The 27,807-nt window shown below is 34.2% G+C and overlaps 1 protein-coding gene across 1 annotated transcript; it reads right to left on the bottom strand.

Annotated features, from left to right (window-relative positions):
• Positions 1-357: 357 nt before the first annotated feature.
• Positions 358-27,807, bottom strand: LOC139697502 (valine--tRNA ligase-like). The gene is made up of 18 exons (XM_071596232.1): positions 27,611-27,807; positions 27,289-27,505; positions 26,963-27,209; positions 26,639-26,867; positions 22,163-22,342; positions 21,457-21,581; positions 20,702-20,847; positions 19,410-19,526; positions 18,465-18,711; positions 16,069-16,191; positions 13,795-13,902; positions 13,414-13,573; positions 9,473-9,771; positions 5,558-5,800; positions 4,132-4,249; positions 3,502-3,674; positions 1,590-1,742; positions 358-500 (listed from the first exon to the last, which is right to left on the bottom strand). The coding sequence occupies exons 1-18, from the start codon at positions 27,747-27,749 to the stop codon at positions 456-458; spliced, it is 3,069 nt and encodes a 1,022-aa protein (XP_071452333.1). The 5' UTR covers positions 27,750-27,807; the 3' UTR covers positions 358-455.

The raw sequence follows: 27,807 nt of genomic DNA, 5'->3' as shown, positions 1-27,807 counted from the left end.
TACCTCCCCCTTCCCTTATCAGCTCTCTCATTGTCACTCCTTGTAACATACAAGACTTGGTATATGGGATACTACTTGCTTTGTAAAAGTGACACAGTGTCTGAACCATGGACAGTAGAGTAATTGCATTACAATTATCATGTATTATCCAGTAATAAATGAGAATTAAATCACTTCATGATTTGATGCCAGCCACTCTCAAGGATTTTCCAATGCTATTTGTTCATAAATTTTTACATTTCATTCCATGATATGCACAAATACTTAATGATTGAAAGCATGTGAAAGAAACTTTTGTCTGTTATGATAAAAACATAAAAATTTTATTTATAAATTACATTATATACAAATCTTAGCATATATTTCGACTCATGTTTTAGAACAACTGCAGACTAGAAAGAATTTGCTTGATGAGATACCATGAATGGCAATGAAAAACAATATGTATCCATTTTCTATACTGCCTTGAGTTTCTTGATCTTGTCCTGAAGTCTTATGATCTGTAAAGGCAAGTGCCACATATTAATATCATTGTAAGTTAACACAGCCAGCTACTTAACATAATAATGCTGCAAAATTATACAATACCCAAAGATTTGATTTTGACAACATCAATGCTTGAGACATGAGACTGACAGGTTTTAGATAATGACTTTTTAATATGATCCATATATATATATATATATATATATATATATATATATATATATATATATATATATATATATGTGTGTGTGTGTGTATTATATATATGTATATATGTGTGTGTATTATATATATGTATATATGTGTGTGTGTCTATATATATATATATATATATATATGTATATATATATATATATATATGTATATATACATACATACATACATACATATATATATATATATATATATATATATATATATATATATATATATATATATATATATATATATATATATATATAGGATAATATACAATGGAAATAATGAGTAAAAACTCAAGGTAAACAATAAAATTGACCTGATTATGGGTAAAATGTTCTTCACTGCTGCAGGAGAATGACTTTATTCATAATGAATCTTTAGTGTTTTTAAAAAGAAATAAAAATAGGGGTGCAGAAAAATGTAATCTATCATGTGAAGCGAGTAGATCATAGGAAATACAGAAATTCCTATTTCCAGAAACCCTTGGACACATACCGGACCCTGAAAGATATCACTTCTAAAGAGTAATATATAGTATTGTATTATTTGATTTATACCAAAGTACTTTTGCTTTGATGGTATAACTTTTTGTCTTAGCCTCTACATTTATGTATAATCCTGGATGTTCGAAAGGTAAAAACAGGGATCACCAAATCTTCATGCATAGTGCTTTCTCTACCTTAATTAACATTGAAATGAATTTCCAAAAAGGCAAGGTTATTTCATACTTAATGGAGTATTTCCACTATCAGAGTATGTACTTACAATGCTAAAAACAAGTTTGCCTGAATTATAAAATAGAAATTTTGTGATCGACCAGACCAACATTGTAAATTGTGCGACATTGATTCAATAATGAAATTTTATATGAAGGCCATATAAATACTTTGTATAATAATTACCTTTTCCTCATGAGATTTTTGAATGTGTGCTGGAACTTGTGTTTTGTAACTTGATGATTCCATCATTTTGAGCAATTTCTGAAGTTGCTTGTTTAATTTCTCTTCTTTTTCAGCTTTATTGTCTATTAGTAATGTTCTGGGTTGGATGAAAGTCTGGAAGGTAGACATATCACAGAAAAATAATTAAACTGTTAGCTAAAAGGTAACATCCAGCATATGATTATATACCAGAATCAACCAATATAGTTGATTGTAGAACCAACTGTACTAGGTAACCTAAACAATGAAAGAAATTACAACTGACGATGACAGTATGAATGTTAAGGACAGGATATGTAAAGCCATTTCCTGGGATATTTCCCATAGCACTTAATTCAATTCTCAGTTTATAGATTGGTTTAATCTTTTATCATAGAAAAATTACGCTATCATATTTATTCATATACCCTCTCAAAACCCTTATAACTCTAACAATTTTCTGAATTTCCTAATTGCTAGACACTCTTTCATGAAAACCTGAACTAATGAGGTAGAAACATTTAGAATAACTACGCAGGTTTATCATGTACATGAAAACTCAATGTTTTTAAGAAATCATTGAACAAATATTAAAAAAGAGCTTTGAAGCAAGAATTTACCACCAATGAGGAGTGGACATGATACCTCTGATAAACATGAACAGGATCTGTTCAATAAAAAGATCAATAATTTTTTTATTTTCATAATTTATTATGTAAAAATTTCATTTCATGTTACTTGTTATCTCAATGCATATTTGGTAGAAGTTTCCTTAATTTGACTCTAGTATTCCAGATCAGCAGCAGCTATTCCAAGTTCTGCTCTTCCCAATAGCACAGCTAAAAGATGGTTTAAAATATATAAAGAGGAAAGACAACCAATATTAAAGGAAGGTGGACTAAAAGCTCAAGTCACTGCCTTTACAGAAGTATATATTAACACTGCTGCAGCCATTGTGAGAGAAGATCATTAAATAATGTTAAGAGCACTGTCAGAAATATTGAAATTTTCATTGAGTACCACCTAGATGTTGGTAATAGGAAAATTGCATAAGATGCATTTGTGCATGGTGGGTTCCATGAGAGCTGCCATGAAATCATGATTATCAAGCAAAAATCTATGTGAAGTGTGTTCCCCATCCACTTAATATTCCAGACCTAACCTCACATGACTTTTTCTTGTTACTTAATGAAGAAAAGCACCTTTGTGGAAGGTATTTTTCATCACTAGAAGCTGGTGTATGTGAACTGAACATTTTTCAACTTGTAATGGCTGCTACAATATTGGAGTCAAATAAAATAACCTTTTACCACAAATATACATTTAAATAACAATATAACAGATATAAATTTTGACCAATAAATTATACAAATAAAAATTATGATAATTTTTATCGAATGATTCTCATACAGATATATAAACAATTCAGATGAAAAAATAATGAATAAGAGCATCATAGTAGATAACTGGCAAAATAACTCATTAATATTCATTTATTTCTGGAAATGAATGGATAACTGGATTATGAGCTTTTGGGAATTGCATTTATGTGCTATTATGCTAATCATAATATAAAGAATTTCCAAAATATAATATAATTTAATCTAAGAAACTAATAAACTATATAGACTAAGACTACATGCCCCTGCTCCTAATCATTATTAGCAGAAAGGGAAAATATCCTCCTTCAGGGAAAATATCAGTAAATTATAGCTTTTCTTCTTTTAAAGAATCCAAGCAGCACAGAAAAAATAACTAAAATAATGCAGCTGAATTAGAGTAAAACTATCTGGAATTTAGCACTATGTGCATAAAACGTAAGCTGCCATAAGTAAGTCCCCTAGGATTGATTTCAAGTAGGAATTAATTATAAACATTTAATTTCGGTACTTACTTCAGGAAAACTTAAGTACACAATACAATTTCCTAATTCTGCAGAGACTCTTCTTGATGAATTTCCTCCATCCAATCCAAAGGATACATCAGTGCAATTCGTCAGGGACTGTACCTGTTTCATTAAAGGTTTCATATTCTCCACATCTTGGGCAGAAGTAAACTGCACATGACCTTTGTAATTTTTAAAGAAAGTGATTAAAAAAACATTAACAACTGAATCAGTAGTTTAGACATATATTAAAATAGTTTAGACACATCAATAGCGAGGGCATTATTTAAATGCTAAGAGCTGAAAAACACTTGAGAATAAAGTATCACTGCCATTTACTCTGCCCATAGGTTTCAAAATAGGTAAAAATACATATGAAAAAATTTGTACACATATGAATACACAAGTATTTACAGATGAAATACAAATTACATTTCAGAAGAAATATACATCAGGTTATAGAATGAACAAAACTATTTCACTTTTATAATTATAACAAAACGTTTACGTTTTTTATTACCACTAGATGAAAAAACTTTTGGACAAAATAAAATGAAGGGTTCCTAATACTTTCCTCCACTACATATCAAAGAACCATAGTAAACCAACATGAATATAAAACTCCAACCTATTACTTACAACTGCGGGCATCTTTCTTCTTAAGTCCATTTTCTGCTTGCAACCTGCGCAGGGCCAACACTATTTCCATAATTAATTTTACATTTTCTTCCAACTGTTTGTTCTGTAATACTTTCCACTAAAAATGGAGGATATTAAACAAATAAAACACATTTGTGATCCATACATATCACATCAGAATCAGATTACTGTCTCCTTCATCACTCAACAAGCAATATACACCATATGGTGAATAATGAAGAATTTCTTTAATGGAAGCCGAAGCTGCATTTTATTTCTGAAATATCAATAACTTACAAAAATGGAATAATGGAATGAATCAACTCAGAAAATGAATATTTGGACCCTTCTCCTCCTGACCCATCTTATTATTGTTTGGCATGAATGCGATTCAATTTGAATTGCAATTCAATTATAAATGCAACCCAGTTTTCAATAAATGAATATAAACTAATAATGAATTCCTTTAAACCAAAAGGGTGCTTAGGGCTAGAAACCAGGAAGACTGGGAATTTTCAAGCATTTTTCTAAGACAAGGAGATATCATGAAAATTTCAGAGACTTTGAGTCATATTGAGATAAGATCAAATTTTACATAGCCATATCTAGCAGGATGGTCAGCAAAAAGTTTAATGAATGTTTTAGCAAGGAAAAAAAATTAGTCCTTCAAACCTTATTCAATTTAAGCCTCAAAAATGCAATAGTTAATTAAACTGTGTACATTCTATAGGAGAACATATTTAATATGTTCAATTTATTCAAGTAAAACTACCATTTTGCGATAGTTATATTATTTTAACATCTTCAATCAAACAATGATGGTGTGGATTCAATTGTTTCTCTCAAAATCATACTTTTTAATTAAAAAAAGAGAAAAACAATATTACCGAATGACGAGGGTAGGAAAAGAAACTTTGCACTTCTACATAAAGATTTAATACTTCATACGATATGATGATAATGCGCAGCATCAAAACCATGGTCGTGTTTAGTATTAAATCTTTACGTGGAAGTGAAAAGATTCTTTTTCTACCTACATCATGAAATCATAAAGGAATTTCACAAAGTTAAGTTCTACCCAAATCAGGAAGGATTCCATAAAGTTAAGCCTGAAACTGTAATGTTTACCAAATGACAACATTTAGAAATGGTGTAACAAATGTTGTTCTTAGATATTTGCTGACTGACATATCATGGCATCATGATAAATGATTATATGCAAGGTACCAAAGAAAATGAAATTCACATTATTCCATTACAATTTTGATTTGAATCCCCACTTCTAATTTTGTCCGATGGAGCAGTGTTCATTTGCTTATTCCTATCAAATTCTTTGATTGACATGATTAAATAAATATATTTAGTCGCTTACTAATTTTTACACAAACAATAAATATGTTCAATGAGATGTTTTTACAAAGCTTACCTTTTCTATTTTTGGGAATTCTGTCAAGAAAATGCTTTCTGGAACTTCTTGAGTTGGTGAACTCAATGCAGTGAGTTGCTGGTAAAGTTCTTCAGCAATGAATGGCATAAATGGTGCAAATGATTGAATAGATGAAGCCAGGCAAAACCTTAAAGTTTTCAATACTGCGTCCATTGCATCTCTTTTGGTTTCAGAATGATTTTCTTTTTCTTTGAAATCCCTGAAAAGGCCTTTGGTAGTTTCCTGAATGTAAAGTTAAACATTTGAAAAAGGTTTCAAAATGTAAATAATTACATAAAATAATATGATACACAAATATGAATGCTGATTTGAATGGATTATTTAAACTCCTATGCTTACCCAACTCATATTTAAAAAGTGAATTAACTTTTAGGATAAGTACAGGGTCCGTACAATAAGTATCATGACTGGTTTGCTGTAGCCTCAACGGAGCCGTGGATGGGGGTCTGACTGGTCGGCTCAGTAGAGGGATCCCCCACCACTCAGGTGCACTTTAGTTCAGTCGCCTCCGGCCATGCGTTGAGACAGGAGGTGGACTTTTGTAATGTGTGATTGTTTGTGGTGTTGTCGCGCCAGCAAGGAGCGCACTGTCTAGCAATATTACGCTGTTAAGTTTTGCGTTAAACTCGGGAAATCCCTATTGAAGACATTTGAACTCATTAAACAGGCTAATGGGGATGATGCCTTAAGCTGCACAATAGTTTTTGAGAGGCATAAAATGTTTAAGGAAGGCCGGGAGCTCGTCGAAGACCGTCGGGCATGCTCAGGTGGCCAAAGTGAAAAACGTTTTGGTCTCTGACCGGCATTTAACCATCGCCCTTATCAGTGAGGAGACCAGCCTTTCAGTCGGTACCATCCACACCATTGAAACAGAGGATCTTGCCATGAGGAAAGTGTAAGCGAAGCTGGTGCCGAAAGTCTTGAGCGAAGAACAAAAACTGTCGCGGGTGGAAATTTCGCAAGAAATTTTGGACTGCATCCGGGAAGATAAAGATTTTCTCGACAACGTTATTATCTGAAAGGACAGCTAAAAAGGAGCTCAAAGGATATCAGTTCGACTCCATTGAGGCCGTTCAAGCGGCGACGACAAAGGCTCTCAACAGTATTCTGGAAACCGACCTCCAGCGGGCTTTTGACGAGTGGCAGACACACCGAACTAAGTGTATTGATGCAGTAGGAATGCATTTTGAAGATTATTAAGTAATTGTAATGATAATTGCAATAAATTTTGATATTTGGAACCAGTTCCGTTACTTATTGTACGGGCCCTGTAGTTCTCGACTCAGACCTCTATATTAGACTTGTGTCTAATTCAACTCATTGACCTTGAACAATTAGGTACTTACATAAACAAAGTCAATATGAAAATATTAAATTATAGGCCTTTCTATTAGCTACTTTAACATATAGAATCTCTTAAATAAAAAGATAAAAATGATTCCATTGTTAAAATTCCTTTATCCTCAATTATCACCCTATTTTGTTCAAAAATAAATCCTCCTTAATTAATATTAACTTTTACATCTGAAAAATTTTGCCATTCAATTGATTTTCCTAAGGCACATTGATTCAGTAGTCAAGCTTAGAAATTCCCACAGCGTATCCAGGTGAGTCTGGCAAAAACATGCGTATTTTTTCCACGAGGCACCATACGTAGAAATATATAAGGAACTAGCTTTGGAAATCGCACTGTATCTAGAAATAATATTTAAGAAATTGCTAGTAGATTGCAAGGTTCCCAGTCATTGGAAATTGGCTAATGTAACTTCCATATTTAAAAATGGAGACAAGGAGGAACTGAGCAATTACAGACCTATTTTCCTCACATCCATATCATACAAGGTCATGGTACATATAACTGCTAGTTTGATGGTGAGATACTTCATCTACATCTACTAAATACCCCGCAAACCGCCGCAAGGGCGTGTGCCAGGGGGTGTTAGGACACAACCCATAATTAAGAAATAAAAAAGAACCGCATGCAATAGCCACAAATTCACACCATCTGCAAACAAAACAAGGCATATACTCATACAAGAACACACACACCCCACACACATGCAAACACTCAAACCACCAACCAACACACACACCTACAATTATACCTAATATCCTTGCAACGTCTGATTTTGTTACAACTTGTAAATTCAATGTTTTTAACATTTCTAAAGTGCCTACGGTTTCCTACTATTATGATCTCTGATTGCTCAGAACTTCGATAATCAGGAGATGTCCATGAATAACCAGAATGATTTCTGAAAGGGTAAATTCTGTGAGACACAATTTGCACTTTTTGTTCATAATATCCTTAGCTCGGAAGAGAGGGTAATGTTTCAGTGGATATGGTTTTTCTAGTTTTGAAAAAGATTTTTGACTAAGTACCTCATAGTAAACTCCTCACAAAGCTACAGGCATAGGGCAAAGATAAAAATATCCTGGGCTGGATCAAGACTTTTGGCCGGGTACGAAGAGTAGTCTTAGATAGTGTTTGTTCAAATGCAATGGAAGTCACTTCTGGTGTTCCCAGGAAAGTGTTATCAGACTCCTTTAATTCCTTATTCATGCTAACAACATTAACTCCAGTGTTAATAGTAAGATATGTTTATTTGTCGACGATGCAGTGGTTTACTGGTGTATCCATAATCCTGAGGACAAAGCAGCTTTAGAAGATGACCGAATGGCTATAAAATGCTGGTGTGACACATTGCAATTAGAATTAAACTTAAAAAACGGCATTGTGATGAATTTTTGGAAAAAGAGCAATTCTCTCCCGAGCACCTACTGCATCAGGAACACCAAAATAGAAAGTGTAGAATTGATTAAACACTAAGGTGTTACCCTCACTCATCACCTCTCCTGGGTGAAACATGTGGGGAATAAGTGGGAAAGCTTACAAAAAATAAGGATCTATTAGAAGTGTGTTGGGGAAATGCGATGAAAAGGTCTAAGAGAAATGCTATCTTTTGCTGTTTAGACCTCATAGAATATGCTACTAATATATGGGATCCTCAGAAGTTTGACTGATTGCCGAATTGGATTGCATGTAGCATAGAGGAGCTTGATTTGTAAAACGTTGTTATGATAAACTTATAGCATATCCAAAACATTAGAGTAGCTAGGCTGTGAATCAGTCACAGAGCAAAGGTTAAATTACAGATTAAATCTCTTGCCTAATTCAGACGGATGTCTCTTTACCAATGATGTTGAAAATGTGTTATTAGCTCTATCATACCACAGTAGGATAGATCACGCCAATAAAATTTGAGAGATAGATAGTAGAATAGATAGATTTAAGAAGTAATTTTTCTCACAAACAATAAGGAAACAGAATAAAATAACATTTGTCCAGCTGCGCAGGGCGGGAAAGATATTTTGAGTCAAGGGTAGTCTGGTGTGTAATAACCCCTTACCACAACCTAGCGGTGGCTTGCAGGGTACTAAAAAAAATAAAATCTTCAGTTTTGCATCAGTATTCCTGATGATATGTCCTTGGGTGCAAATAATGTCTCATGACAACAAAAGCCAACCTGTGAGAGAGCAAGTTAAATGCTGAAATCCACTTATTCTTACACTTCCTGCCATACATCATAAGGTGGTTTTGTGGTAAAGAGGTAGATGTTTAGTAGAAGTTTATCATACACAAATCTGATTTTTTTTAGACAGCCAAGTACTAACATTCTCACTAGTAATATTCCTGAGACTCCTCTATCCATTTCCTGTTTGTGAATGAGCTAAAAGGAGGGACTGATGATAAATATCTCCCCATTATTCATTCTTCTTTATTCAATGCTCATTCCTTTACTAATCTGATCATACCCTTCCTCTTGCATATGCATGCAATAAAATGGATGTCTCCTAAATGAGCATTTCAAATCTAAAATCTTGAGAACTTACCAAATATACATCACAGAATTCATAATGGATAAAATTCTTGATGGCAGCAGTGCATAAATGAAGGTTGACAGTCTCAAGCCCTCTCACAATATCACTTAAAGCATGATGAAATCGGCTTAGGATCCATTGCTCCATAAGGCCCAATCCATCAACAGAAAAACTTTCACTGTTAAACATAAACGGAAGAGTTGGGAGAAATTTTTCATGGCAAAGCACCACATATTTGGTAGCTTGCCAAATTTTATTACAAAAATGTCTGTTTGTGTGGCACTCATTTACATCAAAGTTGATGAAATGACCTGAAATAAATATTTCACAATTAGATAGCTCATTTATGACGCATGTATAGTTTTAAGTATTGAATTAATAATATTTTATACATAGTCACTTAAATATATCTTAGTCACACATTTAAAATTAAAGCTTAATTTTAAACAAATGACCCATCATCAGCATCAACTACACAGTCTAAAGAATAAGAGTTTCATATGTAATGGTTTTTTTTTCAATTCACCAAAAAATCTTACCAAACCACTAATCAAAATCCACTAAACATACAAATAAATCCTGATTGTATTCTATGTTCCTCTCTGTCACTGACTTCATTACTGCAATGACATCACATGTGCCTCTCCCCTTCCTGAACCCAAACTGATCATCACCTAAGTAATCATTTACCCTGCTCCCCATTCCCTTGTTGATCATCCTCGGAACCATTTTAACTGCATGCAAAATCAAACTTATTGTTTTGTAGTCCTCACATGATGTAGCATTTACCTTTTTTTGAATAGGAACTAACACTGATCTCACAAAGTTTTCCAGCCACATTCCTCTCTCATAGATACCACAAATCAGTCCATATAGACTTTACCTGCCACATTTTCCTTAACCTTTAAGCAGTGGCAAATGTTGCCTACCACCATGGCCTTATTTGATTTCATCTCCCTTTATGCCCTTTCTATCTCATCGTTGAGTATGCCTGGACCTCGGCTATCTTCATCCACGTCATGTTCTCTTTCTATGTCTATACTTGCTGGCCTAAGTTTTTTACCATACAGTTCTCCAATATATTCCTTACATCTGTCTTTGATATTTTCTATTTAAACGATTATCTCACCCGACTTATCCCTAACTGTTAACACAGATCTTCCCTTTTTAACTCCCGATAGTGTTTTAAACTTCTTGTATAGCGCATCAATTTCACCCTTCCTCTGCAAACTTTTGATATTCTTGCACTGCATCTTTCACCATGCTTCTTTTGCTTCATTTGTTGCCTGTATCAATTTATTATTTAACTCTTTGCGCTTCTTTTTGCTCAACTTTGTGTTTACATTTTCTTTCCTCATCTATCTTTCTAATCATCTCATCCTTGATCCATGGTTTCCTTGTCCTTTTCCCATTAATGGTTTGTATAGTTTATTTTGTGGCTTTCGATATCCCTTTCTTGATTACCATTTGCTTTGATAGTACTCAGCTCTTCACCATCATACATGATTTTCTCTACAGCCTGCTGATACACCTTCCTTGTCAATCCAGTTAATGCTTCCACATTCCATTTGCTTACCCGCCGCCCTAACTTAATCCTTTTGAAATGGACACTTCATAATGAAGGATCTCAGGTTTTCCCGGCGTATGGTATTCAAGAAGTTCTCTCGGGTTTCCCACCGGGTCAGGTTGCAGTACACCGACGTTTTCGTCTTCAGGGTGAAGTGGTTCACTTCACCCTGAAGACGATGGCAGAGTCAGCCTTCGAAACGTCGGTGTACTGCAACCTGACCCGGTGGGAAACCCGAGAGAACTTCTTGGACACTTCATAATGACTAAATTGTGATCAGAGTCCACATCTACTCCCGGGAAGCTATGTGAGTTGATCACACTATTCCTAAACCAGTGCCTAACCATAATATAATCTTCCTGATACCTTTCTGAGTCACCTGGAATTTTCCATGTATACCTGCGTCTTTTGTGGTGTCTAAATCAAGTATTGGTGATGACTAACCCCTGCCTCCAGCAGAATTCAATTGCTTTCTCCCTGCGGTCATTCCTTATGCCTAAACTGTAGTCCCCCACCTCATCACCATCTCTTCCTTTGCCTACTGTGGCATTCCAATCCCCAATCAAATATTTTCCAGCAGAAAAACACATGATTACGTCCTCCAACTGATCATATATCCTATTGACTTCTTTTTCCTTATGATTGCTTGGTAGCATGTACGAGGGTGGTCCCATAGGTACCTGGCCTGACCTAGAGATGGCAGTAGTTGTTTAAAAAATATCACTCTATTAGAAAGCACACAATCTATAAAGCATATGTTTCAAGTTTGCAGATTCCACGTTGTTTAGTATTTGTTTGGCAGCTATCAACAGTGAATTGTTTCCAGTGAATTTGTGAAAATGGAGAAAATTGGCCATCATTATGCGATACAATACTTTTATTTGAAAGACCTCAGCCCAACCAATATGAAAGCTGAACTGGATTCTACTATGGGTGAGTCTGCTCCTTTGTTAACAACAGTAAAATATTGGGTAGCAGAGTTTCAATGAGGCCGTACGAGCTGTCAAAATGAGCATCGCATTGGTTGGCCAAATTACGTGACGACCCAAAAAAAGGTGAAGAAAATCCACAAAGTGATGCTGGACGATCGTCGACTGAAAGTGCATGAGCTAGCAGACATAGTAGGTATTTCAAAAAGTGTGATACATCACATATTAACTGAAAATTTAGACATGCGAAAGTTGTGTGCAAGATGGATGCTGCATTTGCTCACACTTGAGCAAAACTAGTGTTGTGAAGATGTTTAAATGAAGTGTTCAGCAAAGTTTCACAGCAGCAAAGCAGAATTTTTATGCCGGTTCATAATCATGGATGAAACATGGGCCCATTACTTCACACCCGAGACAAAAGAGCAATCGAAACAGTGGATTCAGAAGGGAGAACCAGCTCCAAAGAAAGCGAAGACCATTTCATCTGTAGGCAAGGTCATGGCGTCAGTTTTTTGGGATGCGTGTGCGATAATTTTCATTGACCATCTTGAAAAAGGAAAAACTATCGATGGTGAGTATTATGCGAACTTATTGCAACATTTGAGCGAAGAAATCAAGCAAAAGTGACCCCATTTGGCTAAGAAGAAAGTGCTGTTTCATCAAGACAATGCACCAGCTCACAAATCTGTTATTGCAATGGCCGAAATCCATGAATTGAAGTTTTAATTTCTAACTTATTCACCAGCTTATCACTCCAGTAATCCCTGCTATCCTTCCATCTCACCTTGCATAAATCTAAGATATCTATATTTCCTCTTCCCATCTTGGGCTTTATATCCTCTAATTTTCCTCTCTCTTCAACATTGTCCTAACATTCTAACTACTACTAATGGGTACTAACAAGTACCCATTCTAACTAATTCCTTCTTCTTCTTCTGCATGTTAATTCCTGCTACCGTCGGTTTTCCTTTGCAAAGGGTTTTGTTAGATGAAGACTGCGGTAGCCTTACCTCTCCCACTGCCGGGAATGACACATGGCTGATTGCGCCGAATCCCGTACTCGCCAGGACTCATATTCTCTATTCTATTTATCATATAAATCTTGAGAATAATAACTGAGGTGGTTTCTTGTTGCCTTCATCAACAGTGCTTTTAAGGTGACACCATCACTCAATGGTCCCCCCACTGGGGTCAGATGCCTTTGTAGCCACCTCACTGAGGCATGGACTACCTTTTGCAGGGCAACCTTCGACCTATCCTCTATCCTATCCATGGGTGATCCTACCAGGAGCAATTATCATTGCTGCCGCCAGGACAGCTCAAGGGGTCATTGGAACACAGAAGCCCATCCACCAAGTCAAGGTTGTAGTCCATGACAGGGGGCCAAAAATATATTCAATCTAATTAAAAGAACACAACTTATATGCAGATGGCTTTTTCCACCTCTTGATACTTACTCATTACATTATGGGAGCATAATGTAAATCTAAGAGCATCAACACCACACTCTGGGATACCATTTGGAAATAATATTTTTTGCCCTTTGATTGACTTTTGAAATTCTGAGGACGACAAATAGCCAGATTTAAAACTAGCGTGAGTCTGACTGTGAAGCCCCTGCAAATGAAATAAAATGAGAAGTTGTTAAAAAGTGGTTCGGGAACATTTAACACTACAAGAAGGTAACTTACATAACAGAAAGCGATTAGAGAACTGTATCTCAGAATTATATTGCCTTTAATGTGATTAACCACAACACAGCTTTCGTGTGGAACTACAAAGTTAGTCCTTTCATTTATTTATACAGCTTGATAGGCAAGAATTGATGAATACTCTACCTCCAAAGATACACCATTTATAATATCTTCAGGATGGACAACATTTCCTAAGCTTTTGGACATTTTTCTTCCCTGAGCATCACATATTAACCCAGTAAGATATATACTCTGAAAGTATAACATAAATAAAGTTAAATACAACACATATGCCCTAAAACAAAATTTATAAATTATATTAGACAGAATTTAAGATTTAAATGAAAGTAATTTGGTGGTTTCAATTTCTTATATATAAGTATATATATTCCTAGGATAATATACAATTCTTAACTAAGAATTGTATATTATCCTCGGAATACAATACTACAATGAATGATAGAGGTTTTCTTTCCAGATAAATTAGAAACTTGAATGGCCACACTTACCATGGGCATGAAATAAAATATAAAACATGTTAACAGTTTGCCAACAGCTGATAAACAAAGACTTAAAATTACATTTACAATATGCAGCAACTTCTTAAATCTACGAGGTTTTTATAAGACCAAAATTTTTTCATTAACTTTCTTTTAATGGAGCAATATGTATCTGTTATGGTGAAAAACAATATTTATGATATTTTAGAAGGATTGGACAGGGCCCCCTGTCCATTCTGGAAAATTGATTCTCGGTTCCAATCTCTATTTGATACTTGCTCTACTACTGATAGAACAGAATAATGGTGAAATCTAAGACAATGGTAAATATAACTTTAGGTTTAGGTTGAAAACATCATTTCACGTCACTAAATTCATCTTCCAGATAACCGAAGAAGAGAAAATGTGACCTGGATGCCATATGAATGTGATGTAACAATCAGGTTTTGATTTCATGTATTTCTTAGGACTTGATGCTATCATGTTTGAGGATTTTTGACCTTTCTTAATGAGGAAACATCTCATTTTACACTCAGATCAGACTGTAGCTGAAAAGAATTAAAAATAATAAAACTAAATTAATTAATTCCACATTAAAAACAGTGATGATGAGAAGAAGTTTCATTCAGAGCAATTCCTTCACATCGGCAAAATATTGTTACTCATAATGATTTCTAACATCCATAACTGGATTGTGACTGTAAGACATGGAAACTTAGGGAATTATATAGTGAGATAAATCAGATAACGTAGAATATTTTGGACACAAATGGACAAATTATAAAGACATTCAAAGAAGATTTTTGTGACTGAAATAAGCACTTCCATTATATTTGATGACAAAGACTTTAAATAAAGACATAAACACAATATTAGTGCAGGGTTTTGAGGAATGGGCATGGTGAACAAAGTGAAAAAATAAAGTGGGTTGACTGGAAGACAATAGGCAAGCATTAGACAAAGGAGAGGAAGGGAAAGTACCAATGCATGAATGAAATACCTTTATCCATGATTCAATAGTTGAAACTCAAATGACTGACCTTAGAATCATTTACAGTCACTGCAACCATATCGTAATCCATAATACATTTATGTGGCTGAATGAAAGCCAATTTCTAAATTCCACTGGGCATTCTATTATTTAATTCCTATTGCACTTCATATCATGGCATCAAAAACAAACCATCAATGGTCTCTATTTAATGGACAAAAGTTATTCTGATTTAGACTGATGATATATGGCTACACTAAATCCCCTTGTAATAATATGACCTGATTAATATGTATGCATTTTCTTCAAAATTGATTGAACATGAATTCTCATGGTAACATTTTTTATTCACCACTATAGCACTCCAAATCATATTCATACCATACAAATTAAAGTAACCTCTCCTGAAGAGAACTAAATTAAAGTTTATTTTTAAATTGCCTCATGGAAATGAATAAGAAAATGTTTAGATGAGACTCTTAAGATGGGTTGGTACAAATAAGTCTCCTAGTGGTGATTTTTTTAGCAAGAATTGACACTGGTACCATATGTGACTGATATTTACCTGTGTACCTTCAAAGAAAAGAAGAAAAGAATGATTTGATAGAGGGGAAGCGATCAAAATGGCCTGGATTGCAGCAGCTTGAAGCCAAGAAGCCTTGTTCACTCATTTGATGAATGTTGGACAAGAGATATAATGAATTGAACAACATGACACCAAAAACTATACAAACAATTTAATGCTTTCAATAGAAGGGATTTAAAGCCGATTATCACCATTAATGATACAATTACACCGATGGTCCTGGATGGGCCTCATACCATCGATTTGGTATGTTGGGGTCAAAGCTACGGAGAAATTAGAATGAATTTTTCCCAAGTGATATGCAGGATTCACATAATCCTATATAATAATAATGTACTGACCTCAAAGGGTAATTTTCCTGTGAGTTCTTGACCAACCATAACCATTCTAGCGACCCAAAAAAATAAGATGTCATTTCCAGTCACCATGGCTGATAATGGACATGTAGCATCAAGTTCCTTTGACTGTAAGAAAATAAAGAGGAATTATAATATTTGGCAGTTTATTAGACACAACTTCAACACGGACTGATGAATTATGGTCATGACTGATGATTATTTTTAGAAAATCAAAAGTAATTCCTAAATATGGAACAGTAGGACATTACTCCAGAATTTTGAAAGAAAACATTACTGAAAATTTTCTTTCCATATCATTGTGAATGTTACTAAGCAATGCTAAACAATTCTGTGGGGTTTAGCTCAAATATTTAACATGAAATTTTGAATTTCCCTTATATTATAATCAAGTATTGAAAGTTTACCATATATTATAATTTCCAAATAAATTTAACAGAGGAAAGGTGTCAAGATGATACTGCCAATTCACATGAATCATTAATAGTAAACACTGAAAAACACAACTAATAAGGCATTTGCATCAGGCTTTTGAGTTTCTAAAATGCAAAGTACCTCCTCACTGTTTATAGTTAAAATGAAATGGGAAACCCTCCTAAAATGTAATTTCGTTTGGCATTTATTTATGAAGAGGATGCATTAATGAAAAATGAATCCTCATAAAGTTCTAATCAAATCTACTAAACAAGAAACAAATTACCAAATATCATGTGCCAATTTCTATTCCTTTTTTCACACTCACAGAAAAAGAATTGCTGTTTCACAAAATCTCAGAAGTAAGCAATCTACTAGAATTGATGATACTGCCTAAATTCACATGAATCATCCAGTCTTGGTTATAAAAATTGTATAAATGTAATTTGCAAACCTTCGTTCAAATAATAAATGAGTCTTTTGCAAAGACAGAGTTCCGAGGTTTTCTTGTGACATATAAAATTTAGTGTTAGTTTAAAAAGGGGGACAAAGAGCAAATTGGAAATTATCAGCCAATATTGCTGTTGTCTAACTTCATGGCAGAAGGACCGATTGGTTTTTTGAAAAAGTTTAAAGTTCTAAATGTAGCACAATAAGGTTTCCAAAAGGGAAAGAGTACCAGATCTGCTTCAGTTTGTTTCATTAATAAAATTGTGGAGAAGGTGGAAAGTGAAAGTTATTGGTACCTAATTCTAAAATACATAAACCAGTTACTTATCGACTAAAAAACAGTAAATATTGGTGTACCACAAGGAGGTATACTAGACTCCACACTGTTCTTAATTTATATTAATGATTTAACAACTTACACAAAGACCGATGAAAGAAGTCTTTATGCAGATGATGCCAATTACTCAGTAACAAAAACAAATCATTGCGGAAGTATAATGTTAATAATGCCCTAGCACTCTTAGTTCATAAAAAATTAGCTTATATTATGATTAGAAAATAACAAATGTCATACAACTTAAGCAAAAAAGAAGGCTCTCAAATTAATGCTCATATCAAAGATTATTTTCTGATCAAAATTAATTGTACCAGCTTTCTAGGGTTCATAATTGATAAGTGTTTAAACTGAATGGGACATTATAGGCATTTACATAGTAAACTTTCCAGAATTTCCTAAGCCCTAACAAACCTAGCGAAGGTTGTAGATGAAGAAATTTTAAAAAGCCTAGTTTGGTTATTTCCAACCTCTATTGTGCCATGGAATTATTTTTTGTGGTCAGCTACTGCGTTGACAAAGTTTACATCTTGCAAAAAAGAGTGATGTGTGGCCAAAATACCCAAAAGAGAACAACGTAGACCTCATTTTATAAATATCAAAATCTCACTTATAACATGTTTGTATATATATGATGCATATTTGAGAAAACAAGTGCCAATTTAAAAAAATGAGAGTATCCATGATTATTCCACAAGACAAAGAAAGGTGGTGCATTTGATATAATCTAGAATAAAATCGTTTTTAAACAAGAATAGTTTTTTATGATTGAAATTAATATTTTTCATCAAGGTAAGGTAAACTCTAATTTTATCATAATCATTTCTCATATTAATATTTGTTTGTTTTGATTGACATCCTGTATTTTATCAAAGTAAAATAACAAGATGAAATGAATAAATAAATAAAATTCCTTCCATTGTTGAAAGTTACTTAACCAAAATTTACAAACATTAAGCTTTGAAAAAGTCAGGTAAAAATACTGAAAAAATGTGTGAGGCATTGCTGTGGGCACTAACAGCTATCTAAAATTAATTTTTAGCCTATCATTTCAATTCAAAGATGAATTTCCTGAACAATTAGAGGATATGACTACAATAATTTTGCATATGAGAATGCAACTGTGCAACAAGAGCTGTCTCTATTTATTTGCTGTTTTTAATACTACAATGAAAGTACTAACAGCATTTGGCCAGCCTTGAGAAGAAAATGGTAGAAGAGCAGAAGAAAACCATGTGTCCAGAACGTCTTCATCTTGTTGGCATTCAATAAAGTCATCATTGACTCCAAGTTTTTGTGATGCTTTCTGCTTTGCTTCAGCTAGGTTTTGAGCAGCAATCCAAAATGGTGCATCTTGTACTCCAGATTTTTGGCATTTATACATTGGAATTTGGTGACCCCACCAGAGTTGACGGGACAAACACCAATCTCTGTAAAAATATAAAAACCACTTTGGAATAGGTAAATACAGTGTGAGAATCTAGCAATGATTGAATTACAAGATTCAGCACAATGAAGAATAACTAATGATGTGATGGATCACATATGCCAATGACCTGTCTCATTGACCAAAATTATGGCAGGCAAAATGTACCAGATTAAATTAAAAATGAAAACTTTTCATGTTAGCTGGGCGATACTCGCAGTACATGCAACCCTGGGATGATGATAAATCACTTTTGGCCAAACATGGATACCCAGGGACCAAACCATCAGATTATGTACAGTGCCCATGCCTAAATGGGATTTTAACACATGAATTTTCGGCTTTAGGCAGCTACCAGACAAATACAACCAGCTAAATCATGAGTTTTTGTTCCATAGCTGTAATTGTTATGGAAGGTGAAAGTTGAATTCATCTCATATACTCAGACATCTCATTTAACCACCAGAAATGTCCTTTAAAACCAGTATTCATGATGGCAAATATTGTTGGTAGAAAAAAATAATAGTTTATTTTTAGTAGTAAGTTTTATTTAGAGTGGCAATGCTCATAAACAGTTTGAAATGAAATTGCACAGCCATAGCTTAAAGAATGCAAAATCCATGATATCTTATGATACATTGAATATATAGGTCACATAATGCTTCTTCAGAAGGAATGTAATCGAAGCTGATAAAAATTTACCTAGAATTTTGAAGCCAAGTAAGCCATATCTTTCTGAAAGAAGGTGGGTAAATTTTCAATTTCTCCTCCGTCACCATATTTGCAGCACTCTGTGCCATTTCATCACAGCTTAGAAACCTGCCAGTATACAAAAACAGACATCATGGTAAAGCAAGGAGCAAATCAACACTCTCTCACTTTCCACATGCAAGTTGACATGCATTGGAGTAATAAGATAGGAATAATTTGCATGATTTGGGCATAATTTATATATTATGGCCAAGAACTCTTTTAGAATGGTCAGCACTAGAAAGAAGGAAATTGGGACGGTTGAGACAAACATAGAGAGCAGAAAATAGCCTCAATGATCAGGGATCAAGGCTGGAAAGAGGAAGATTGCAATAACCAAGGCAACTGGAGGATGGCGATACAGGGTAACCACCGAAAAGTGGAAAGGCCCAAAAAAGTGAAATATTAGTACATTTGCCTTATAAATGAATGGTCCATCAGGTATAGCCTATTAATATAACATGTTTGAACACGTTGCATAAATATTTAAAAAATCAACAGCAGCATAGATTCATACATTTTAAAGATGCATGGTCAGAGTTTGGTAATCTACAGCATAAATATGTCTGTCATGTGTGTAAATAAATATGTAAAATATGTCTTCACGTAAAATATTTTTCACCGCCAATTTATTGTTGGATTTTTTATTATGAATTTAGACATCAATTTTGTTTGAGTATAAGTTCAGTTATTTTGGAATTAGTACCATATATATACCTTCTACCATAATCAGTACATATTCTGTGCAGAATAAGGATATGATGCCTGGTTGTATTTTAAGTTTTAGAATTCTTCACTACATGCATTTTTGCATAATACCCTGTAAGAATTCTTAAATTAATTATTAAAATAAAGCTTTTCAATTTTCATTCATAATATGAAATTAAGTTTCTCCAAAAATCTGGGATATTAAGTTGAATTTATATGTACGCATTGATCTTTGATTAGGTGATTTCCTTCATGGGATAATAAATAAACCAAGTTAAATCATCAAACCATTTTGATTTCCAGCACAGGTACTGCACCTCGATTTATTAACATCTTTTGAACACCATTGTAAAAATGCTATGTTTTTTGGCTGCAGCCTTCATAGGATTAGATATTAATATTACAGAAGTTCCTTTGTCTCACAAAAATTCATTTCTGAAAAGTTAACTGAAGAGGTTCAAGAATAAGCAAGACAGGCACTCATAAAAATTGAGAAAAGTTCACAAAAAAAACAAAATTGTCTCCACTTTACATACCACTGTGGTTTCAGGAGCAATTCTACCACATCACCAGAACGGCTACAAATAGGAATCTGCATTGCGTGATCTTCCTTTCCTCGTAGCAATCCCTTACGCTCCAATTCCTCCATAATTTTTTGTCGGGCATCAAATCGTTTTAAACCCTTGATCAAATTCAGAGCACATGTGATTACTTAATGATTTGGAATAGAAATATGCTAGGCATCAATGCTGACAAAAATCTCCATTCACACTCAAATAAGGTTGAGAGGAATAATGACCTCCTCTCAAACATGATGGTGTTGACATATTCATCATACCTCTGATGGCCTTTTTGTTAATGGAAACATGAGGTAAAATTAAGGAGCAACAATAGAAGAAGTGCCACATGGAACAAAATGTATGTGGGCACGCACATATTTATAGACTTAATCATTGAACATTTAAATAAACATACATTGGATATAATTTATGGTGAAAAATGTCAGATTATGCAGATTTGATTCTAGGTACCCATGTGTTTGCTATGTTCACTGTTCATCATATTATAATAGTCCCTTCTTCTGAAGCCCACCATTCTTCATTGCAAATATCTTCGTAAAAACTCCTTATAAATGCACACTATGAAGATGGCTTAGTAGCATACTTAAACTTCTCTCCTATTCATGCAAAGGTTAATTATTTTGCTATAAATAAAAATACGCGACAATTTTCCAAACAAATTACTTCTCTAGGTTTAATACATGCACCAAAAATGATAATTGAACACTTACACAAAACTGAGGGCATGAATTTGTCATTTTTCCTTCATCATTGATAGCTTGCACTATTTCTAGTCTATGATTCCTTCCTACAGTGCAGTCAATCTTGTTGTGAGCTGGAGTGATTTTGACAGCTCCTAATATAGATAAAGAGGTTTCATTAATGTTTTTATAAATATAACAGGGAACTTTAAACTGCATTATGATTCAAATATATATGTCAAAACAATCTAGGCTGCTCATAATTATATCATGGCTGTTAATTGAAACATCAAATCATCATATTCTGCTGCTTATGTAATGCCCTACATATGAAATAGTTTATAGTAACTTCTGTGCTTTGCGGAATTATTTAGCAATAAATGAAAGATATTCGGTAATCTTCCACGTGATATTTATTCATTGACAATAGTGGTTCAATATTTGCATACCATATTCAAGGCCAAAATTGAGAAGAAATGGTCTTGAAAATGACATGGAAACATTAAAACAAAGGTCAGCAATGCATAAAAATTATGTAGAAATGACCGATCATATTTTACTTAATATTATTAATGAAAGACTGAAATAGCTGTAACTAATCAACAAATAGGCATGGGTTTTATAAAATATGACGTTTTGCACCAGGCTAACAGTTTGGAGAAATTCATCAACTTAATAGCCATATCTTATGGACTAAAACAATCATAATGTAAAACATAGAAAAAGTAATCTTCACCTGTTCCAAAATTTGGATCCACAAAATCATCACAGACAATTGGGATCAAGGTATTTCTTATGGGATGAACAACCATTCTCCCATGGAGGTGAGAATATCGGTCATCTTTTGGGTTTACAGCAATAGCCACATCCCCAGGCATTGTTTCCAAACGAGTGGTGGCTACTAAAATTTCTTCATCTGCAATGAATAAAATTGGATAATTGTCATTATGCTCTAAATGAAAAAAGGTTGAACGGGCATTGATTGGGTAGTTTCAAGTTCTTTACATTCATATTGGAATATGCAAAAAAGAGCTTTGGTACACTTGGTGATTCTAATTGAATAGACTTGAGTTGCTTACTTCAAAATGCAGAGGATCTGGTAAGATATTTAATTTAATGCAAAATTAAAGTTTTATTTTATGGGTGATACCATAATAATCAACCTGAATATTGTTTGTTTGGTGAGGTTGCCATTCAACTAATATGACAAAGCCCAATTGTCTGAGAAATCCTTAATATTAAAAGACTAACATATTATAGGCAGGTGTGAAAGAATGAAATTAATTGGAGAAAAGCTCAAAGGTGCTGTATTGACTGGGACTGTTACTGAACTGAGAGATAACTCAATAACATTTTGGTACTAGTGGTGATGACTTTGTGCCTTCTTGAAGGCTGGAGACTAAGAACTAAGTCATCCACTTCCTAATAATAATTTAATTAAGAAAATTACTAATCATTTCAAAATATTTTATAATCATTTTCATTCACCAAATAGCATTTTGAATTGCAATATGTTGTTTAGTTAGACCAAATATTAAATCAGATTATGACTCATACAATACTATAATTTATTTAAGTAATCATTTTTATTTATTAATATACTGTAATTGGAGTTAAAAATTCTTTTTGGACTTTCATTATGTTACCATGAATTGTATTTTTGGTGCATTATGACCATAGTATAAGACATCAAGATACAAAAGCATAATTGGACAGCATGAAACCAATACTAAATAAATAAAAACTACCATCCACTATATTTTTTGATAAAAAAATGTTCTTTAGGAATTACGAATACACATTTGAATTAAAAAACACTGGAATAAAATTAATAGCAAATAGAGGTATCAGAGTAAGCCACTAATTTGTTCATTATTGGTTTGAATAAACATGCACGTAGTTTTTGAAGAAAACAGCTAAAATTAAATAACCTTCAGTTCTATTACTATAATTGAATGCAACTATAAAGCTAGACTTGAAAATCATTATATTCTTGGCTACTGAAAAAAATAATTTCTACTAAATGTTCTGGGACTGCATTAATCTTAAATGTGCAAAAATTTTAAATACATAAACATAAGAGTTTCAAATTTAAACCTGAACCTCACAGTTAGGTACAGTTTAGTTGCATAACTAAGAGTAGTAGAAGTAGTTATTAGGTGAGGCAACTGGCAGCAGAAGCCACTTGTGCCTGAAGGAATAGGTTGGTAATTTAGCATGGGCAGAAACCTGGCATAGGCATTAGCTTACTCTTAATGAAAAAACCAACAATCAACGTGTCAACAATTTAACGCCCCTGATGGATGGCCTACTCACTTAAGAGTGCTCTCCACAAAGCACCCCAAAGAGATATTGGGATTATTAGGTAATCTACCAGTTAAGGTAGGTTTTGGATGGGCACAACTATCAAATAAATATTTTGTTTTTCCCAATATCCTACTCTACAACAAGTCCCTCTTCTTCTCTCTGTATTTCCTTCCTCCCTTCATCCTGTCCAACATCTCTATCATATTTCTGCCATTCCTCGTTTACCTAACATTCTCCACTCTACAACAGTCTTCAACATCCCACTGCTGATCAATATGCCTTTTAACCACTTTTCCTGCCCCCTCATGATTTCTCCCAACAAACCCCTCTCCTTACCCACCATGCCAAGTACTTTCTGATTTGTTTTCCTTTTCATTCATTTCACCTTCTCCATTCTTCTTCACACCCCCATTCCAACAGCCTCCAATTTACTTCTATTGTCCTGCTTCAGTGACCACGTTTCCATGCCGTACATAACTAGGCTTCATATCAAAGTTTTATGAGTCTTTTCTAGACATCCTTACTGAAAGTCCCAGTCATCAACTCCCTCCTCCTTGTGAAAGCTTCTTTGCCTAGTGCTTCTTCTTATGTCCGTACTACTTTGACCATTTTGGTCCAAAACACTTCTGAGATACGTAAACTGTTCCACCTGCTATATTTTTTGCCCTCCTATTTTAATGTTAGCCTTAGCCTATCTCTTTCTGGAAAATCACTTAATCTTTGTTTTATTTACATTGATCCTCATGCCATATCTCTTACAGTGAATTTTCAATTCACTCAGCAATGCTTGCAACCCCTTGGCTGAATGACAAATTAGAGCTTGCTCATGAGCAAACCTAACTGATTTTATGAATTTTCCGTCAACTTTCATTCTTACCTCCAGTTCTTCCCCTACCTGTTTAATCATTTCCATCACATATAAGTTGAACAGAACCGGTGATAATGTACATCTACATAGTATCCTGCAAGCCACCACCAGAGCGTGTGGTGGGGGGTGTTAGGTTACTACCCGTAAAAGAAATTAAACTACATGCAAAGCCCCCAAATTCATGCAAATCTACACCCACAATGTAGAATATATTTATACAAAAACCTTTTTAACTTATACAAATGCAAATACATATAACATCAACATACATACACATGCATCTCCGAATATACCTTATGTCTATGCAACATTAAACTTGTCTTGAATTGTAAATCGAATGTTTTTAATATTTCTATACTGACTTTAGTTCCTTACTATTATGATTCCTGATTGTCTGGGGAAAGAACAAGTATTTGCACTTATCTGTATGGGAATCTATCTAACTTATCTTAGTGGTCTGATCTACTTAAATAGTGTGGGGCCATAATAATTCGTTAAGTGTCATTGTTGAACTTGTTTGCTCTGAACCATGATAATGGATAACCCTGCCTTGTACCTCTTCCTAACACTGTCCATCTGGACTCTCCATTCCCCACTTTCACCTGAGCAGTCTCAGATATGGATACCATTGAAAAATCAGACCACCACTGGAATTAGAACCAAGGCCCTTGAGGTGGGAAGCTAATACCTTAGCCAAGGCACCATCCGGATCCCCAGTATAACTGAAACCATTCATGCACTGAAAATTTTAACTTTTAGTGCCATAACCAAGCATAATCATTAGTTCCTTTGATTCTGAGACTGAAATTATATTGAAAGAACATATTTTGCAGTTCCTGTTTCTAACCCCAAGGAAACAATGATTCTTCCATGAGACTTTACTTTGGTCCAGGTGCAGTTTCTAAACACATGGAACTTTGAGATAGTTCTCTCATTTTCTCTTTTTGTGCACCAACGGAGTGCTGTTTATGAGGTGTGACAACATTTAAGAGGTGTGTTTCAAATGTAAATGCTGATTAATTATAAATAACAATTAGCAGAACTGATTACATTGTGCTTGCATGTTAGTTTCAACTAGCCTGGTGGGTATGAAACCATTACATTGTTGTCAGTTCATTGTAGTTTGCCTTTGCATTGGTGTGCTATAATGCATTTGACAATAACCAATCCCACCACTCATGGAGTTTGATCAGAGGACACATTTCTAAAGGCCAGAGGGCTGAAATTCACCGTCAATCATGTGAAAAATATAGGGCTACCAGAATGAGTGGTGGATAAGTGAGGCAATGGTGTCATGGGTTTAGGAAAGGTCATTCAAATGTCCATGGTGAACAGAGGAATGACAGAGGCCCAGTGTCCTGACTGATACTCTTGTCAAGCGAGTGAATGCAAAAGTCAGGAGTAGTTTCAATGGTGCAGTGATGCTCAGAATCATACTGACACTTATGGTAATGTAACCTGTGTGTATGATGTTTAGAATATAGCAAGAGCTCACTTAAACCAGAGAATGACATCTACACATGATTTTTTCACCATTCAGTAAGAGAGATGAATGCTTTTCCCATACATCACTGGCGATGAAGCGTGGATTTCTTATGTTAATACACCTAAAGAACTGAATTGTGTCTCAATCAATTGGGTAAATTAAAGAGTTGAAAACCTCAGGGCAAAACTGGTTAAAACCCAAGGTGGCAGAATGTTGTGCTGACAGTTTTAAGAAGCTGTTTCACAATATCGGAAGTGTTTGGAATGAAATGCTGACTACTGAGAAATATAAAGTAGATATGTATGCATTTGGAGCCAATAATAAAATTTTCATTTTTCCAATTATTCTAAAAATATTACTGACAGGCATTTACTATTCAAATAAGCCTCACAAATGTGGTCACATGCTTACTCACATTGGCAAAAATCATTTGTTATCAAAATAATAATGAAAATTCATTTCTCTCTTTTCTTTAATATTCAATACCTTGTGAACTTTTCAGCTGCACAAAGCGTAAATTATGCATTGAGAATGAATACAGGTGAACTTACCCAGTCCATGTATTTTGCATGCAAATTTTATTAGAACACCGAACTCCACAGGGTTTTTGTAACCAGGAATGTCTAAATTTGAGGCACCATTAATGTCTTTCATATCCACTTCTATATCAGAAATGGCTGACTGTATAGTGGTAGACCAGTTTACCAGCGTATTTGAACGATATATTTTTCCCGATTCGTAAAGCCTGATGAATGCTTGTGTTACAGCCAACGACCGTTCCTGGAATTAAAAATCCCATATATAATTAATCATTTCATAACGACAACAATCAATAACTTAGGAATCGATCGAGAAAAAATAGTTGAATCACAAACTGAATCTAAAGTAAAGAATTTCCTCCTCCAGTCTACTGCAACTCCAAGATTTTCAAGCTGCTGGTCAATGATATTTTCTTTATCCAATTTCCACTCATGCACAGCCTTAATGAAACTTTCCCTGCCAATATCGCGTCGGGTTAGTTTCTTTTCCTGCCATAGTTTTTTTTCCACGATGACTTGCGTGGCTATTCCTGCGTGGTCTATACCAGGAATCCAAGATACCGTCTTACGCTTCATCATTTTCCTGACCAAAGAAAATGGATACTAAATCACTAAAGTACACAGGCGTTTCATTTTACAAGTCACTGAATCAATTGATGTACCATCTGACTAAAACATCTTGTACTGTACAAACAAGAGCATGTCCTAGATGCAATGTTCCTGTAATGTTAGGCGGTGGCATCATTAATTGAAATGCTTCACTATCTTTCCATTCGCATACGAAATATCCTTTACTTTTCCACCAGTTATATTTTCCCTTTTCCACCATTTTCGGGTTGTATTCCCTTGGAAATGAGGCGAAATTCCTTGATTTAAAATCTATAAAAGAGAAGGGGGATGTATTTATGGAAAAGAAGAAAATTACAGATATCATTCTTAACTGAATGAAATCAAAATAAAAATCAATTATAGCACAATGTTTACCTTGTGACTTGTGATGGTTGATGTTTTCGTGGTTAAAATAAACTCCATGACTAGATAGCGCGCAATTAATTCCTCGATAACACTTAAATAACTTGCCTGAACCTCTAAATATGGCCATATAGAATTGCATAGGTGACATAACTATCCTAAATTCAACATATGAAACACTCAAAATTCCTGAACATCAATTCATCTAA

Source organism: Hetaerina americana, unplaced genomic scaffold, assembly GCF_022747635.1.
Source record: "Hetaerina americana unplaced genomic scaffold, ioHetAmer1.1.p SCAF_79, whole genome shotgun sequence".
Lineage (NCBI taxonomy): Eukaryota > Metazoa > Arthropoda > Insecta > Odonata > Calopterygidae > Hetaerina > Hetaerina americana.
The sequence above is the reverse complement of the archived record's forward strand: the minus strand, read 5'-3'. Positions and strand labels throughout refer to the sequence as shown.

Coding starts and splice junctions, on each gene's coding strand:
- LOC139697502 (XM_071596232.1), bottom strand. CDS start 27,749: ATGTCACCTATGCAATTCTATATGGCCATATTTAGAGGTTCAGGCAAG. Junction 26,868..26,962: donor AATTCTTTACTTTAGATTCA/GTTTGTGATTCA, acceptor TTTTAATTCCAG/GAACGGTCGTTGGCTGTAAC. Junction 20,848..21,456: donor ATTCATGCCCTCAGTTTTGT/GTAAGTGTTCAA, acceptor AATTTGATCAAG/GGTTTAAAACGATTTGATGC.